Here is a 19,539-nt window from a genome sequence, read left to right as displayed (position 1 = left end):
GACCAAAATGTAAAACCTTTCTCAAATATTTATAAGTAAGAAAATTAAAATTCCTCACTAATTTAGTAAAAATAAAAGATTTAGCCCTTTCAGAGATAGAGGCAGAAATTGGGTTCTCCACTGTCTCACTATCTTGACAGCTCTATGAGACTTCCAGCCTCTGAGCTGGGTGAAAATACAGTGTGTGGGGAAACACTGTGTAAACAGAGAGAAGATCTATGTTGTGCTCTTCATTCTTACTGGATGTAGTGACATATAAAGAGAAGATGGGTTCCTCTGTATTATGAAGCATCAGAGTGAGGAGGAGGCTAGAAGACACAGCTACAGAGGTAAAATGGAACACAGCTCCTTAGCATGTCTTCTGTGGGCTCTGTACTAATATCTAGTATTTCCCAGAGACGATAATCACACAAGATTCTATGCTCACATTGGTTAAAATGAAAGTATAACCTGTGTCCTGATAATACTGGGCAAAATCATCTAATTTATTCGTGATGTATAACACTGTGCAAACATTTAAGGAAGGTGTGGAAAAAATGCTGCAAATTGCTTTTAAAAAAGTGTGAGCTCATTTTTACCAGATAGCAAAGTGCAAAGTGAATTAGCAAACGAGAGATCTAGATCAGATCAGTATTTGGTGTGATCATACTTTGCCTTCAAAACCGCATCAATTCTTCTAGGTACACATGCGCAAAGTCAGGGATTATAGTCAGGTGTATGAGTAATCAATTCTAACAAACAAGCAATAATGATCATCACTTTCATATGTAGGTTCAAATTCAGTTATTAACTGAAACAGTCAAAAAGTTGTGTAGGAGGCTTAACCCCTTTACCACCGAGAGAGGTTTGCACGTTAATGACCGGGCCAATTTTTACAATTCTGACCACTGTCCCTTTATGAGGTTATAACTCTGGAACGTTTCAACGGATCCCAGTGATTTTGACAATGTTTTCTAGTGACATATTGTACTTCATTAAAGTGGTAACATTTCTTTGATATTACCTGCGTTTATTTGTGAAAAAAAACAAATTTGGCGAAAATTTTGAAAATTTCGCAATTTTCCAACTTTAAATTTTTATGCCCCTAAATCACAGAGTTATGTCACACAAAATACTTAATAAATAACATTTCCCACAAGTCTACTTTACATCAGCACAATTTTGGAACCAATATTTATGTCACGGGGCTACCGCAACAGAGAGGTTCCAGAGAACCGCAGCGCTCTGGGCCTCGTTCACACACAGTGAACAGAAGCTCTTCACCTGTTTTCTGACCTAGCTGCTTTGTGCCAGCAGTGCAGGAGTTAACCCTTATTTCTAAGTTGCCGAGAGCTGGGTCTCAGCTGAAATGGATCTTGTAATCTGATCCTCTATATAGACCCAGTCCTGACTTCAGCTAGTGTCAGTGATCAGTTCTACTGCCTGGCTTGGAGGTTGATGGAGAGAGGTGTTGGTGTTGGAGGTTTATTTACAGAGATTGTTGTCTGCAGTTTTGGTAGTATGTTAAACCTGTTTTCCTTCCTAGTTTTTTCCTTCTCTTCCCTTCTCTGTGTTTCCTCTGTGGTTGTGTGAGCATTTGGTGAGTTTGAGACTTTTAGTTACCTTGTCTGTTTACCCTGTTATTTGTTGTATAATTACACTGGTGCGGTCCACCTCCTTTGGGGGGAGAGGGGGCCACTCATAGGGCCTGTACAGGAGACAGGGATACGCTGGCGGCTCAGGCCTCCTAACCCTCATAGGTACCCCCGAGATAAGGGAAAGCCAGGGCCCCGTTAAAGTGGTAGGGACAGTTGCGAGTCCCAGTACGCCGTCCTGCCCCTTTAACGCCGCTTACGGCGTGACAGTATCACTGACCTTAAAAAATTTTCTTGGTCCAATATGGACCCCATTGCTGCTTTAGCTGGACAAATGCAGCAGCTCAGTCTTGAGGTGGCTGACCTCCGCTCGGCGGTTGTGCAGCGCACTCCAGTGGCCACTGCAGGGGTTGCTACACCTCCACAAGCTTTGCTGGAGCCTAAGATTGCGTTACCTGACAGGTTCTCAGGGAGGCGTGACAAATTTGTTACATTCAGGGAGGCCTGTAAATTGTATTTTAGGTTGCGTTCTCACACTTCAGGTTCAGAGGAGCAGAGGTTTGGAATTATAGTATCGCTTCTACAAGGTGACCCTCAGGCCTGGGCATTTTCACTTCCCGCTGACGCTTTGCCGTTACGGACTGTGGAGGAGTTTTTTCGAGCCTTAGGCCAGGTGTATGATGATCCTGACCGCATCTCCCTCACTGAGTCCACAATACGCCATCTTACACAGGGAGACCGGCCAGTAGAGGAGTACTGCTCTGAGTTACGGAGATGGGCAACTGACTCATTGTGGAGTGACCCTGCACTCCGTAGTCAATTTTATCAGGGCCTATCTGATAAAATAAAAGATGCTTTCGCCCTACAGGAGACACAAACCACACTGGAGGCAGCTATGTCTCTTGCAATCCGTGTGGACCGCCGCCTGCGCCAGAGACTAATGAATCGCCGCTATTCAAGGGTAATTCAGATTTGGACTCACAAGAATCTGAGTCTCTAGGAGAACCTATGCAGTTGGGTGGCGCTTCTCGTTCTAAGGGGGCTGCAGTAGTACGGCGTAAGGAAGGTACATGTTTTTTTTTTGTGGCAGAAGGGGTCATTATGTGAATGTGTGTCCTTCTAGAAGACAACCTCCGGGAAAACTATTGAGCCTGGGTTGCGGGGAGGTTGGCAACTCGGGTGTACTAATTTCCTCCTTAGGTAAACCTCAATTTTTCCTACCAGCCGAGATTCGTCTTGGTGAAAATAGGTTTAATATCTCTGCCTTTCTGGACTCTGGGGCAGGGTTTAATTTAATTGACGCTGGGTTTGTTCAGGCACATGGGCTTAAGACTCAAGAGTTGTCTAAACTCATACCTATAATTGCCATTGATTCTGCACCTTTGAGCCAGGGGACTTTCACTCAGATCGTCCGTGGGGTGAGCCTACAAATAGGGGCGTTACACTGAGTCATTAGATTGTTGTGTGTTGGGGGGTTTGCCGTTGCCTGTAGTTCTCGGTTTACCATGGCTCACATTACACAACCCTGTGTTGGACTGGCAGACTCGGGAGATTACTAGATGGAGTGAGTTTTGTCGGGAACATTGCCTGGGTACTCGGCTGACCGGATTGAGTTCTCAGGTTTTGCCAGAATTCACCTCAGATTTTGAGGATGCATTCTCTGAGGAGGGGAGTCGAGAGCTACCTCCACACCGTCCTTGATTGCGCCATACGTCTCATTCCTGGTGCTAAACTGCCTAAGAGTAGGCTATACAACATCTCAGCCCCAGAGAGACAGGCCATGAAGGACTATATCACAGAAAGTCTGGCCAAGGGTCATATCAGACCCTCGTCGTCACCCATTGCTGCTTGGTTCTTCTTTGTAAAGAAGAAGGACGGGGGTTTATGCCCATGCTTAGACTTCAGCAATTAAATCAGATTACGGTCCGGGATTCTTTTTCGCTCCCTCTTATTCCAGACCTCTTTAACCAAATTGTGGGGGGCTAAATGGTTCTCCAAATTAGACCTCAGGGGGGCATATAATCTCATTCGGATGAAGGAGGGGGATGAATGGAAGACGGCGTTTAATACTCCAGAGGGACATTACGAGAACTTGGTTATGCCTTTTGGGTTATGTAATGCTCCTGCTGTGTTTCAACAATTTGTCAATGATATATTTAGTCACTTAATAGGTAGGTTTGTGGTGGTATATCTCGATGACATCTTAATTTATTCCCCTGACCTAGAGTCTCATCAGGATCATGTACGGCAGGTCCTTCAGGTACTCAGGGACAATAAACTGTTTGCCAAACTTGAGAAATGCATGTTCGCGGTCAAAGAGATTCCGTTTCTGGGTAGGTAGGAGCGCCATTTGACTTTTCAATGCAAAATTGACTGGAATTGGGATAGGACGCCATGTCGCGTTTGGAGAGCCCCTGATGTGCCTAAACACTGAAACCCCCCAAAAGTGATACCATTTTAGAAAGTAGACCCCCTAAGGAACTTATCTAGAAGTGTGTTGAGCACTTTGACCCACCAAGTGCTTCACAGAAGTGGATAATGTAGAGCTGTAAAAATAAAAAATCATATTTTTTCACAAAAATGATCTTTTCACCCCCAATTTTTATTTTCCCAAGGGTAACAGAAGAAATTGGACTACAAAAGTTGTTGTGCAATTTGTCCTGAGTACGCTGATTCCTCCATATGTGGGGGTAAATGTTGTGAATTCTGTGGTCAAGCTCCCTCCTGTGGTCATGAGTGGTACTTCGGCTGGTTCTGTCTATGAGCTTCCTCTGGTGGATGTGAGTGGGGCTGCGGCTTCTGAGTTTCCTTCCTCAGGTGACGAGGTTAAGTCATTAGGTGCTGCTCTATTTAACTCCACCTAGTTCTTTGTTCCTGGCCTCCAGTCAATGTTCCAGTATTGGTCTTGCTTTCTCCTGGATCGTTCTTGTGGCCTGTCTGCCCTGCATAAGCTAAGTTTTGCTTGTGTTACTTTTGTTTGCTATATTTTCTGTCCAGCTTGCTATATTGGTTTTTCTTGCTTGCTGGAAGCTCTGAGACGCAGAGGGAGCACCTCCGTACCGTTAGTCGGTGCGGAGGGTCTTTTTGCCCCTCTGCGTGGTTGTTTGTAGGTTTTTGTGTTGACCGCAAAGCTATCTTTCCTATCCTCGGTCTATTCAGTAAGTCGGGCCTCACTTTGCTAAATCTATTTCATCTCTGTGTTTGTATTTTCATCTTACTCACAGTCATTATATGTGGGGGGCTGCATTTTCCTTTGGGGAATTTCTCTGAGGCAAGGTAGGCTTATTTTTCTATCTTCAGGGCTAGCTAGTTTCTCAGGCTGTGCCGAGTTGCATAGGGAGCGTTAGGCGCAATCCACGGCTACCTCTAGTGTGGTATGATAGGATTAGGGATTGCGGTCAGCAGAGTTCCCACATCTCAGAGCTCGTCCTATGTTAGTAACCATCAGGTCACTTTGTGTGCTATTAACCACTAGGTCCATTGTGGTTCTGAATCACCTGTTCATAACAGGTAAACCACTGTTCGGGCGCATGGCAGAGTTCGGAAGGGAAGGAGCGCTGTTTGACTTTTCAATGCAAAATTGACTGGAATTGAGATGGGACGCCATGTCGCGCTTGGAGAGCCTCTGATGTGCCTAAACATGGAAACCCCTCACAAGTGACACCATTTTGGAAAGAAGACCCCCCTAAGGAACATATCTAGGTGTGTTGTGAGAACTTTGAACCTCCAAGTGTTTCACTACAGTTTATAACACAGAGCCGTGAAAATAAAAATTATTTTTTTTCCACAAAAATTATTTTTTAGCCCCCAGTTTTGTATTTTCCCAAGGGCAACTGGAGAAATTGGACAGGAAAAGTGGTTGTCCAATTTGTTCTGAGTACGCTGATACCCCATATGTGGGGGGGAACCACCGTTTGGGCAAATGGGAGAGCTCAGAAGGGAAGGAGCTCCATTTGGAATGCAGACTTAGATGGAATGGTCTGCAGGCGTCACATTGCGTTTGCAGAGCCCCTGATGTACCTAACCCTCCAAAGGAACTTATCTAGATGTGTTGTGAGAACTTTTATGCCCCCAAGTGTTTCAATACCGTTTATAACGCAAAGCTGTGAAAATAAAAATCATTTTTTTCCCCACAAAAACGATTTTTTAGCCCCCAAATTTTTATTTTCCCAAGGGTAACATGAGAAATTGGACCCCAAAAGTTGTCCAATTTGTCCTGAATACGCTGGTACCCCATATGTTGGGGTAAATTCCTGTTTGGGAGCACAGGAGAGCTCAGAAGGGAAGGAGCACCGTTTTACTTTTTCAACACAGAATTGGCTGGAATTGAGATCGGACGCCATGTCGTGTTTGGAGAGCCCCTGATATGCCTAAACAGTGGAAACCCCCCAATTCTAACTAAAACCCTAACACCCCTAACCCTAATCCCAACCATAACCCTAACCACACCCCTAACTCTAATCGCAACCCTAATACCAACCGTAAATGTAATCCAAACCCTAACTTTAGCCCCAACCCTAACTTTAGCCCCAACCCTAAACCTAATGGAAATAAATAAATTTTTTTAAATTTTATTATTTTTTCCCTAACTAAGGGGATGATGAAGGGGGGTTTGATTTACTTTTATAGCGGGTTTTTTAGCAGATTTGTATGATTGGCAGCTGTCACACACTAAAAGACTCTTTATTGCAAAAAATGTTTTTGCGTCTCCACATTTTGAGAGCTATAATTTTTCCATATTTTGGTCCACACAGTCATGTGAGGTCTTGTTTTTTGCGGGACGAGTAAATGTTTTTATTGGTACCATTTTCGGGCACGTGACTTTTTTGATCGAATGAACAAAAACCAGCTATTCATGAATTTCTTTTGGGGGGCGCTTATACCGTTCCAGTTTTGGTAAAATGGATAAAGCAGTTTTATTCTTCGGGTCAGTACGAATACAGCGATACCTCATTTATATCATTTTTTTATGTTTTGGTGCTTTTATACAATAAAAACTTTTTTATATAAAAAATTATTATTTTTGCTTCGTTTCATTCTGAGGACTATAACTTTTTTATTTTTTTGTTGATGACGCTGTATCGTGGCTTGTTTTTTGCGGGACAACATGACGTTTTCAGCGGTACCATGTTTATTTATATCAGTCTTTTTGATCTCGTGATTTTCCACTTTTTGTTTGGATCTATGATAAAGCGTCGTTTTTTGCCTCTTTTTTTTTTTTTTTTTTTTTTACGGTGTTCACTAAAGGGGTTAACTAGTGGGACAGTTTTATAGGTCGGGCCATTACGGATGCGGCGATACTAAATATGTGTACTTTTTTTTTTTTTTTATTTAATCAAAGAAATGTATTTATTGGAACAATATATTTATATTTTTTTTTTACAGATGTAAATATTTTTTTTTTCACTTTATAACATTGCCCCGGGGGGGGGACATCACATTATAGTGACAGATTGCTGATCTGACACTTTGCAGTGCACTGTGTCAGATCAGCGATCACACAGGCACAGCAGGGAGGCTTCCCAGCAGCTGCTCTGTTCAGGCGCTTGAAAGCCACCTCCCTGCAGGACCCGGAAGGAGCCCCGCGGCCATTTTGGATCCGGGCCTGCAGGGAGGAGGAGGTAGGAGACTCTTGGAGCAACGCGATCACATCGCGTTGCTCTGAGGGTCTCAGGGAAGCACGCAGGGAGCCCCTTCCCTGCGCGATGCTTTCCCATGCCGCCGGAATGCTGCGATCATGTTTGATCATGTTCCACACCTGCCTACGACTTTTGCACAGTGTTGCATATTTCCGAGATGTCTTGTAATTTCATCTACTGTCACTTTTTGCACTTTTCCATTTTAGAAGTGATAAGTCCTTAGGGAAAAGTGGAACCTTGTTTCTAATAGTTTGGCACTTTCACACCATAAAACCACCACACTGCTAAAGTTTTTTGTTCTTAGGCTGCCGTCATATTAGCAGTATTTGGTCAGTGTTTTACATCAGTATTTGTAAGCCAAAACCAGGAGTGGAAGAAATAGAGGAAAAGTATAATAGAAACACGTCACCACTTCTGCATTTATCACCCACTCCTGGTTTTGGCTTACAAATACTGATGTAAAATACTGACCAAATACTGCTAGTGTGACGGCAGCCTTAGGGTGGAACGTGATCACTTCTGGTCTAATAGTAATTCCTAAAATGTATACTTAACTACTTTTTGATACAGTAATATTAAATCTTTGTATAAGGGTAAGGGGCAGATTCCCACATTACGGCCTAATATATAGCTACATTTGTAGGTCTGATCCCAAGGTCGTTAGTTCATCCTGCACAGATGATATAACAACAATCAGCAGCCATTTGCGAATTGCTACATTTTCATATTATTTTATGTCAAGTTTACATACAGTTTAATAAGTAAATGGAAGTATAAAACAGATATAAACATATATTAGAAGAAATATATAAAAATGTAAAAAAATTATGCATTAAAAGACAAGTAAATATTGCTGTAACCATCTGACATAAAACAGTGCACGGCATCTTCTCTCACCCACTAAGCTTGGACGTTGGTGAACCTTGGTTTCAGCATTTTTACACCGCTCCCTTTCTCTGTCTTCTAAGGAGTCCAATTCTTCTACCGAAAAACATACAGCGTCTTCCTCCGGCTTTCTGGTTTTCTGAGAAACGATGAATATTTTATTGCCCCAAAACCACAATACAGATGGTCAGGTCACTGGTAGAAATATCCCTGGGGCAATGTCATCCTATGATTTACCCAAAATGCTCCGAGCCTATCATAATCATAAATTGATACACTTAGTACTGAGTGCTTGCATTAGCGGTTATTAATCTGTATGCATTTAGCGCTCCCTAATGGTGAATTTAAAACTGCACGATGGAAAAAACTATTTTAGGGGAAATTTTAACAAATAATCTTACAGCACACATTACGGTACCTCCATGGCACTGGGGGGCATCGGTCTGACATCAGATGCCGTGGCCGCATTCAGTTCACATTCTTCCATTAGAATCTGAGGTCTCTGTAAACAAATAATGTCAAAGTTAGATCTGAAAGTTTTTTTTTCATACAAAACCCCCATATATAAAATCAGACTTCCAAAGAAAATTCTCATGAGGAAACAATGTGGTAACTGGGGTTATGTTGTGTCACCTCATTAAAGGAGACCTGCCATCAGAATATCTATGCTTGTTTGTCCAAATTGCACAATAGTAATAAAACCCCCTTCCCACCGCAACCAATTTCCACTGTCTCAATATATTGACAGTTTTGTGAGTTTTGAGAAACCACTATGAGTGGGGGACTGTGTGTAAACAGAGAGATATGCCTGTGCTCTCTCAAAGTGGATATACTTCAGTCCTCTTAGTTTGTAGTATATCAGCCAGCCACTTTCTGCCACTTACATTGTGTTGTTTTATGCACAGGGCCTGAGTTTTAGTTGAGTCTCCCCCCCCCCAAAAAAAAGGGAGATTTAAATTTTCAACAAGTTTATATACACCTTCTACCCTGTTTTACAGTACCATATAACGGTTGTTATTTTGGTTAGATTTTCCAAAAAAATGAGGAAGTCAGGTAGAAGAGCCCGTGGGCGGTGGTTGCCAGCTGGTACTGATGGTGGTGGTGGTCATCTGGTGGTAGTGGCAAAAGCACAATAGCACCTAAGGCTGGAGGTGTTGAGCCAGCATCATCGTCTGGCTACACAAGGCCTCGAAGGCTCCCTTATCTGGGAGTAGGAAAACAGCTTTTAAAGCCTGATGATCTAACCTTCATTAAAATGAACCAATCATGTATTTCAAATTATTTTGACCCACCTTCCCCTGCTGACAAGTAGCTTGCCTGAAAAATGTCTTGCTTTTGGCTTCCTCTTACTGACTTCTCCAATTCCTCCATTTGCAGCTGCTGAATGTCCACCATAGGCCATTTGTATACCTCCCTAAATGGGCTGACTCCCCCCACAGGGCTGTGGTCACCACCTGGCGCAAGCACCCGTGCGAGTGCCGTTTGCCTGGACAGGTGGGTGCGCCCACTCTTGGGCAATGGCACTGGCACAGGGTCCCTCATAGTACAATGAAGTGTCTCTGACTGTGGTGGTGCACAACCAACGTCAGACACCATCGTAATATGAGGGGCCCTGCGCCCACGAGAGAGTGTTCCCCCCAGCTCGAACAGTGCTCTACCACTTGCAATACTTACCTCTCCCTGCTCCACCACTGTGTATTCTGTGCTGTAAAATCCTTCAGTGGCACTACCAATACAAATTTGTTGAAATGATAGTTAAAATATACAGGGGCCCTGGCCTCCATTTAGACCAGTTAATACTTTGCGCCTACTACCACTGTCTGCTACTCAGCCGAGGAGCCCACCCCAGTACCTATTTATGCCACCTGTTTAGTCCTGTTACCAATTTTGAATTGCATTTAGCCTACTTCATTATTTGGGCCTACTAACTGTGTCTGCCACTCATTACAGTTGTCCTCCACTCAACAAAGCAATGCCGCCTGTTTAGTCCTGTTACCAATTTTGAAATGCATTTAGCCCACTTTATTATTTGGGCCTATATCGGTGTTTCCTCCTCATCCTCATCCTGCCCATTGCCCAGCCACTGCTAGATGAGTCTGCTGGTACATTGACCCAGACCACTACATTCCCCTTGCACTCTACACAGCCAGAATCTGTCCCTGCTGAAAGTCAGGTTCCCCTTCCCGCATACTATACCACCTTACACGGGGGCAAAGAGGAAGGTGCAGATGAAAGTGCAGGTTCCTTCATCAGGTGGGGGGGCATACTCGTTGGCAACATCACTGGCACAGGGCCCCTCATAGTACGCCAAAGTGTCTCTGCCAGTGGGAGGCGCCACCCGCCGTCAAACACACCGCCGTACTATGAGGGGCCCTGTGCCAGTGCCAACGAGTGGACCCCTCCTGCTTTCTCAGGATCACAGCACTTGCAAAGTTGAAATACTTACCTCTTCCTGCTCCACCGCCGTGACGTATTACGCATTTCCTGGGCCCACGAAAATCTTGAGCCAGCCCTACCCCCCCACAACTTTAGCCAAATGACCCCAGTTTTCAATGCCTAACTATTATTATAAAGTAAATTAAGATTGACAAGCTTAAGTAATAAGAATTAATGTTTTTGGCATTAAAATGGGCACTGTAGGTGTTTTCCTGTCCTCCACTCACTGCCGACTTTGATTCCCCATTGACTTGCATTTGGTTTCGAGTTTCTGTCGGCCCCAGGCTTTTCGCAATAATCGGCCGATTTCACCCGACCCGACTTTTGACAAAAATCCAAAAAAAGTAAAAGTCGCTCAACTCTACTCCCAATAATTAATGAACCCTTTACTAGCAATTATTTCCTCTCTTAATAGATAAGCCACTTAGAGGCAAACATGTCCTCCTTTTGCAGACTAACCCTTTAGAAACAACTGTTTCTGCCTCCTTTATGTAGATATTTTAATACAGATGTCCTTTTTTTGGCAGGAGATGATGAAGATTTTTGCGTTTTATGTTCTGCTGATTCCTTTTTTTTTACTCCACAATATGGTTCCAGATGTACAGACCTTTTTATTGACTGCTAATACTGATGGTCTTTACCAAGGGGATGGTGCTCACTAGAGATGAGCGAACCTTTCAAGGTTTGGTTTGATTCAACGAACGTTTACACGTTCACCGAACATGATCACAGAACAGTTGGACGAACATACCCGAACCCCATTAGATTCAATGGGAGGCCAAACCAAACATATACACAACACCTTAAATGGTGACAAAAAGCTTCCCAAACAGCTAACATTAGGGGCAGACACCAGGAAAACTGGCATCAATTGACCCACAGAAGAAATTTGCAAATGGCACAGAAGCAGTCAGCAAAGGACCATGCATGAGGTATCAGGGTCTGGCCCAGCATTTACATCTTGGAATTGAAGTTTCAATGAGGACCTAGGGGTTAAGGAAGCGATGTATGCCTACTTGGCTGGGAACCCTGATACCTCATGCATCATCTCCATTTTTTTTTCCAGTCATACTCAGATGGCACAAGCATCAGTTTCATACAGTACTATTGGTAGAAAAAAATATGGAAAGTAACACATGTACTGAAAGAGAGCGCAGGCCTGCCTGTCTGGGAGCCCTACATATACAGGCAACCCACCAGATGGTGACCCAACTTGGAGTCTCCACATTTCAAAAAATTGATTGTCATAAACCAGTAAAGTGGCAGCAATTTCTACAGAGTAGAAATATTATAATATAGGTCTCTGACACATCTTCCACTACAGGTAGCCCACCAGATGGAGACCCAACTTGGAGTCTCCACATTTCCAAAAATTATACTCACCCAGCACTAAAGTGGCATCAATTTCCACAGAGTAGAAATAGTATAATAGGCTGTATAATAGGCCTCTGACACACCTTCCACACAAATTCGAGTCTCTACATTTTAAAAAATAGTTTGTAACATCAGTTGCAGTAGCCACAGCAGGCACAGAAGCCACCACAAAGATGGCACAGACTGCAATAACAAGAGATTAATGCATGACACTAAAAACTAAACCATCGCCTAGTCTGCCCAGTCTGCGACTGGGGTTCAAAATTTATTGGAGATCCATCACTTGTTCATGTTGATGAAAGTTAGGCAGTGTACACTTTTCAGGGGACAGCTGGATGCACTTCTTTATTAGGACAACACCAGCGGTGCTGAAAACACGTTCTGAGAGAATGCTGGCTGCAAGGCATGACAAAACCTCCAAGGCGTGACAAGCGAGCTCAGGCCACTCTTCTATTTTTCAAGACCAAAATGCAAAATGGTCCAACCCCCCCCGATAGCATTGATATTGATCTCCAGATACTCCTGCACCATCCTCTCCAGTCCTTCACAATGTGTCAGACGTGTTCTGCTGGCACACAAGCTGGTCAAAAAAAATGTGTGAAACGACTCACAGAATTTGCTTATGCCACTTAGACTGCTGCTGCTAATGTTTTTTGCGATGACGCCTTGACGTTCCCGGGGTTGGACGTCTAGAACTAGGATGCACACTGTGTGCCTCACTGATGTCTTGGGGAGACCACTCTTAAGATTGTCTACAAGCATGTTTCGATACTCCAGCATACGCGTATACCTTTCCAGGGGGAAAACATCTGGCTAAATTTACTCTTGTACCATGTATCTAACAGAGGGGCAACCCTGTAGTCAGCACTATTTCTAGCCCTAAGTGTACAGGCATCATGTTGAAGATAGTGCAGCAAGAAGGCGCTCATGTGTTGAGTGCTTCCATGAGGTCCAAGTCCATAGTGTGTTGGTGGTGGGGTAACACTCAAGGTTGCTTCCTCTGTCCCTCCCACCAACCACAGACAGAGAGTAGATGGTTATGCTCTTCATCTCCTGACTGTTGTGCGTCCATCACCTTGGCTCCTGCACTTTCACTAACAGTTTGTCTGGTTCCATGAGCTCCCCTCGATCGCTGTAAGCCACCCTCCCATGGCCTGTGCGATGACAGTCTGAAAATTTGAGATATTGCTATCCCTTCCGCTTCCTCCTCTTCCTCTGGGGCCGATACCTCCTCACACAGACTATTCAAAGCGTGCTTCAGCATGTAGATGACTGAAATAGTGATGCTGATGATGGCATTATCAACACTGTCTTAGTAACCATTTCAAAATTGTACAGAAGAGTGCAAAGGTCCTACATCTGTGTCCACTTCACAAGCATGATTTGCTCCACATCCGAACTGCGTTTGCCCAGGCTATGCAGGCTATACTGCACAAGGGCTCGTCGCTGCTGCCACAGTCACTGTAACGTGTGCATAGTGGAATTCCACCGTGTCGGAACATGCTTCAGCAAGGCTTGAATTGGGCAGGTGTCAGGCTGCTGCAGTGCAGTACAGCACAACCTCCACCAGGGGGACCTTGAGAGGAAAGTGAGTCTGCACACACAGGACAGCAGAACAGACACCACCAAGTGGCTAGAGAGTGGTCAGACAAGCCAAGTCAAAAGCACAAGATAGCACTACAGTATAATAGGATTAGACAGACGGATAGTCAGAACGTAGCCAGAGATCAGTAAACCAGAACGGGCAATATACGGTACAATATGGACAAACAGCAACAAAGTAAATAACCAAGCCAGGAAATCAGAACCGGAGAATCAAGCAGACAAACAGACAGAGAAATACTGGGAAAAGGGCAGACAGAGGGAGTTAGACACAGGACAAGTCAGGGTTCACAGCAGGGCAAATCAAGAGCTACCAGCAAGGTCAGGTTAAAGGGACTCTGTCACCTGAATTTGGCGGGACTGGTTTTGGGTCATATGGGCGGAGTTTTCAGGTGTTTGATTCACCCTTTCCTTACCCGCTGGCTGCATGCCGGCTGCAATATTGGATTGAAGTTCATTCCTGTCCTCCATAGTACACGCCTGCGCAAAACAATCTTGCCTTGTGCAGGCGTGTACTATGGAGGACAGAGAATGAACTTCAATCCAATATTGCAGCCAGCATGCAGCCAGCGGGTAAGGAAAGGGTGAATCAAACACCTGAAAACTCCGCCCATATGACCCAAAACCAGTCCCGCCAAATTCAGGTGACAGGTTCCCTTTAACACGCTGAAGGCAGAACTATAGCTGACACTGGGCAAATGAGCTAGGAGAACAACTAATATCTGTATATGAATCTAAAATGTAACTTTTAATAGACGTAAGGTAACCCTTACCAGAGGTCTGTGCCCATAACTGGGAGCACCGGACACGGGGGTTACCTCCCGACACAGGGACTCCCCTCTTCTTAAAGGAATATCCCACATGTATATTTCAGTTAGTTCCCCTGATGATTCTCCCCTATGGGAGAGGAAACGCGTAGGGAAGGTTACATAATCTTGGTGGGTACAATTGACTAGACTGACTTGGGGACTGCCCTTGTCAGGGCGGGAGCTATACAGGGGCATGACTGGGGTAGTATAGAATCTTTCTCCCCCTCCCCCTTTGAATACAATTGGACGCTCCCGCAAAGAAAAGGACTTTATGGTGAGATAAAACCATTTTTTTTAAATAGAGCACTGGTTACATGAGCACGTTTTTTCACTTTATCACATGTTGCGCGATTATCCATTTGATATTTTAAACGTCGTCTATTAAAAGTTACGTTTTAGATTCATATACAGATATTAGTTGTTCTCCTAGCTTATTTGCCTATTTTATTTTGAGGACCTCTAAGGGTATCGCATTTGGATACACCCTATGCGTGGCTTATTTTGGCTATAGCTGACACTGCCAGCAAGATTCATGGGAGCTAAATAGCAAACCCGAACCCAGAATGAGGCAGAACAAAGTTAATCTTTGACATGATCCGTCCAGAAAAAAGGGCAGACACTAATAAACTCTGGAACGGATCATGACAGCAGGTTAATCTTTGCAAAGGTTGTATGAATCAAGCCGCATACAAGGTTTTCCTGGAAAAAGTTGATTCCTTCAACTCAGGCAATGTTCGTCAACTCTGAGGACTGTTTTCTCCAGCAGGACAATCAAGGTGTGGATGAAGGACCGTCTCATCAAAACCCTGTTATGGCCAGCCCAATCTCCAGACCTGAATCCCATCCTTTGGAATGTAATCAAGAGGAAGATGGATAGTCACAAGCCATCAAACAAAGAACTGCTTACATTTTTTTTTTACCAGGAGTGGCATAAGGTCACCCAAAAGCAGTGTGAAAGACTGGTGGAAAGCATGCCAAGACACATGAAAGCTGTGAATAAATATCATGATTATTCCACAAAATATTGATTTCTGAACTCTTCCTGAGTTAAAACATTAGTATTGTTGTTTCTAAATGATTATGAACTTCCTTATTTTTGGGGAGAAAATACGATAACTCTAGCAGGAAATTCAAGTAAAAAATCTTCTTTATTTCTTCATATTTAAAATATAGATAATGGTAAACCTGAGGACTGTGTGCTCCCACCTCCGTGCAGGAACAGATGAAAGGTGGCAGATTTCCAGGTGAGCTGACTATGTGTGTGTTTTTGCTTATTTTTTTGCATTATTTGAGGTCTGCAAGCAATGCATTTTTTTGGTATTTTGACCATTTCTCATTTTCAGAAAATAAATACAAAATGTATTGCTTGGAACTTCGGAGACATGTTGTCAGTAGTTTATAGAATAAAAGAACAATTTACATTTTACTCAAAAATATACGTATAAGGCCGGCATCACACTGGCGTTTTAAACGGCCGAGTGCAATGCGATAAAAAAAAAAAAAAAAAAAAAAAAAAAAAAAAAAAATCGCATTGCACTCGGACCAATGTTTAGCTATGGGGCAGCTCCCAGCAGCCAACTTTTTGTCGGCCGTTTTCCTCGGTCCGAGACAATCGCAGCATGCTGCGATTGTCTCGGACCAAGGAAAACTCTCGGCTCACTCGCACCCATATAAGCCTATGGGTGCGAGTGAGACAGCGCCCACCACTCGAATATCATCCGAGTGATGTGCGCTATAAGCGGACCCCAGCAATGGAGGAGATGGAGAAATTAGTTTCTCCGCCTCCTCCGCAGCTATGCTCCGATTCTCCCTGTGCGAGAGAATCGGAGCACAGACGCATGACACTCAGCTCCTGCTCTGCTGCGAGCAGGAGCCGAGTGTCATTAGCATATCGCATCCGATGATCTCACATCGGATGCAATACGCTAGTGTGACCCCGGCCTAAAGAGAAAAATCAGACAACTGAAAATTTTGCAGTGGTCTCTTAATTTTTGCCAGAGCTGTATATACAGATGACAAATGGAAAATGAGAGAAATATAATAATGTTTTTGTCACGCACATGATCACTTTGTTCTGCACTTTATCACTTTACATTTTTTATTTATTTGTTATTTTTGCTCATAATGATAAGCAAATAATTTTTTCACTTTTTTTATTTCTTTGGGTTAAATGTGATTTATTCGTCATCCAGCAGAAGGCGCCGTCGCTTCATCATTTAGGATTTACATTGCCAACATGGACATGACTTTCCCTGATCGCAGACCGAGTCGCTGTTCATACTCTTACATTTAACCTGTTCGATGGTGAATCTATTAATTAGATACTTTTATAGGGACTGACTCTCTCGCACAATGTCATTGTCACCCCGTGTGTTTCCATGAACTTTGCACCTTATGTCATATTTCTGCACTGTTGCACGTATATTGTTACGTTTCTCATATTCTGCTATATTTCGCCTTTGGCTAGTAAAATATTTGTCATTTGTAGGATATCCCCATAACAGAGGCAGATGGCAGAAGTGCTCCCATATCCCCATAAGAGAGGCAGATGGCAGAAGTGCTCCCATATCCCCAAAACAGACACAGACAGCAGAAGTGCTCCCATATCCCCATAACAGAGGCAGACGGCAGAAGTGCTCCCATATCCCCATAACAGAGACAGACGGCAGAAGTGCTCCCATATCCCCATAACAGAGGCAGACGGCAGAAGTGCTCCCATATCCCCATAACAGAGACAGACGGCAGAAGTGCTCCCATATCCCCAAAACAGACACAGACAGCAGAAGTGCTCCCATATCCCCATAACAGAGGCAGACGGCAGAAGTGCTCCCATATCCCCATAACAGAGACAGACGGCAGAAGTGCTCCCATATCCCCATAACAGAGACAGACGGCAGAAGTGCTCCCATATCCCCATAACAGAGGCAGACGGCAGAAGTGCTCCCATATCCCCATAACAGAGACAGACGGCAGAAGTGCTCCCATATCCCCAAAACAGACACAGACAGCAGAAGTGCTCCCATATCCCCATAACAGAGGCAGACGGCAGAAGTGCTCCCATATCTCCATAACAGAGACAGACGGCAGAAGTGCTCCCATATCCCCATAACAGAGACAGACGGCAGAAGTGCTCCCATATCCCCATAACAGAGGCAGACGGCAGAAGTGCTCCCATATCCCCATAACAGAGACAGACGGCAGAAGTGCTCCCATATCCCCATAACAGAGACAGACGGCAGAAGTGCTCCCATATCTCCATAACAGAGGCAGACGGCAGAAGTGCTCCCATATCCCCATAACAGAGGCAGACGGCAGAATTGCTCCCATATCTCCATAACAGAGGCAGACGGCAGAAGTGCTCCCATATCCCCAAAACAGACACAGACGGCAGAAGTGCTCCCATATCTCCATAACAGAGGCAGACGGCAGAAGTGCTCCCATATCCCCATAACAGAGGCAGACGGCAGAAGTGCTCCCATATCCCCAAAACAGAGGCAGATGGCAGAAGTGCTCCCATATCCCCAAAACAGAGGCAGACGGCAGAAGTGCTCCCATATCCCCATAACAGAGACAGACGGCAGAAGTGGTCCCATATCTCCATAACAGAGGCAGATGGCAGAAGTGCTCCCATATCCCCAAAACAGAGACAGACGGCAGAAGTGTTCCCATATCCCCATAACAGAGGCAGACGGCAGAAGTGCTCCCATATCCCTATAACAGAGGAAGCCGCCACCAGCAGTGCCCGCTCAGCAGAGGCAGCTTGTGCCCCTTGCCTGCACCCTGTTGTTACCTCCATATGGAAGTGATGGATGTGCCCCCTGACCCCCACATCTGGACCGCTGCCAGCATATTCCGTACCTGTGGTATCACTGTGTGAAGCTCAGACACATCCACAGACCACCCCGAGCCTGAGCACATCCCAACCACTCACTGGCCGAGCCCCGAGTCAGGACATGGAGAAGAAAGCAGCCCGCGTGTGGGAGCCTTAGGGTATGTGTCCACGTGCAGGAAACGCTGCGTGTCTGACGCTGCATAGAGCCGCAGTGTCAGACACGCAGCGTCCAGATGTTACAGCATAGTGGAGGGGATTGAATGAAATCCCGTCTCCACTATGCGTGGTAACACGCACGCGGCGGCCCTGCGACTCCGGACATGCTGCGCGTCTTTTCAGATCGCAGCATGTCCGTATATCTTGCGGCGACGCTGCAGATATAGCACAGGGCGCTATGGTGGGGAGCGATGATCCCGGATGTGTGCTATGAACACATCCGGCATCATCGCGTCCCAGAAAGGGGCGGGGCTTAGCGCAGAGCGGCTAAGCCGCTCCGACGATACCGCCGGCCATCCTGAAAGGGGACACATACCCTTACGGAAATACACATAAGCAGTCGTGGCTCTGCAAAACATGAGGAGAGAAGAATAGCAAGGCGACAGATAGATGATAGATAATAGATAGATGATAGATAGGTAATAAATATATGATAGATAATGGATGACAGGTGGATACATAGATAATAAGTAGATAATATATAGCTGATAATAGATGGATAGATAAATAATAGATAGATAATAAATAGACAGATAATAGATCGGTAATAGATGATACATAATAGAGATAATAGACAGAAGATAGATAGATAATAAATAGATGATGGATAATACATAGATAATAGATGATACATAATAGTTAGATGATCGACATCTTCGCCTACCTCCACCCTATTATTCCCACCATATGGAAGTGATGGATGTGCCCCCTGACCCCCACATCTGGACCGCTGCCAGCATATCCCCTACCTGTGGTATCACTGTGTGCAGCTTAGACACATCCACAGACCACCCCGAGCTGAGCAAGGCCACCAAATCCCTACCACTCACTGGCCGAGCCCCGAGTCAGGACATGGAGAAGAATGCAGCTCGCGTCTGGGTCTTGTAGTTTATTTTACACTCCAATTGCACAGCAATAGAGGAGGAAGGAAACTACGAGTCCCAGGGTGCCTTGCAGCAATACACATGACCAGCATCAGCCCCTGTAGGACAGAACATGAGGAGAAGGTGAGAATAGGGAGGGGGATAGGAGAGGATAGATAGATAGATTGATAGATTGTGAAAAAACTGAAAGATATGGAGGAAAAGTTCAAAGATTTCCAAAATCCTCTGGATACACCAATCACACTGACAGAAATAACAGAAAGGATCACACAGATAAAAGGTAAAAAA

General features: G+C 44.6%; 1 protein-coding gene across 1 annotated transcript in view; it reads right to left on the bottom strand.

Moving 5' to 3' along the window:
• LOC138637806 (zinc finger protein 662-like) overlaps positions 1–19,189 on the bottom strand; it is a 37,525-nt gene extending 18,336 nt beyond the window's left edge. Inside the window, exons 1-3 of the mRNA XM_069726732.1 lie at positions 19,117–19,189; positions 8,517–8,600; positions 8,111–8,237 (exon numbers count right to left, since the gene is read on the bottom strand). Of these exons, the coding sequence (XP_069582833.1) occupies positions 8,111–8,237; positions 8,517–8,585 (196 nt within the window). The 5' untranslated portion in view covers positions 8,586–8,600; positions 19,117–19,189. The remainder of the gene's footprint in view (positions 1–8,110; positions 8,238–8,516; positions 8,601–19,116) is intronic.
• Between the last annotated feature and the right edge of the window lie 350 nt (positions 19,190–19,539).

This window comes from Ranitomeya imitator, chromosome 1 (assembly GCF_032444005.1).
Source record: "Ranitomeya imitator isolate aRanImi1 chromosome 1, aRanImi1.pri, whole genome shotgun sequence".
Taxonomy (NCBI): Eukaryota; Metazoa; Chordata; class Amphibia; order Anura; family Dendrobatidae; genus Ranitomeya; species Ranitomeya imitator.
This window is presented reverse-complemented; position numbering and strand designations above follow the sequence as displayed.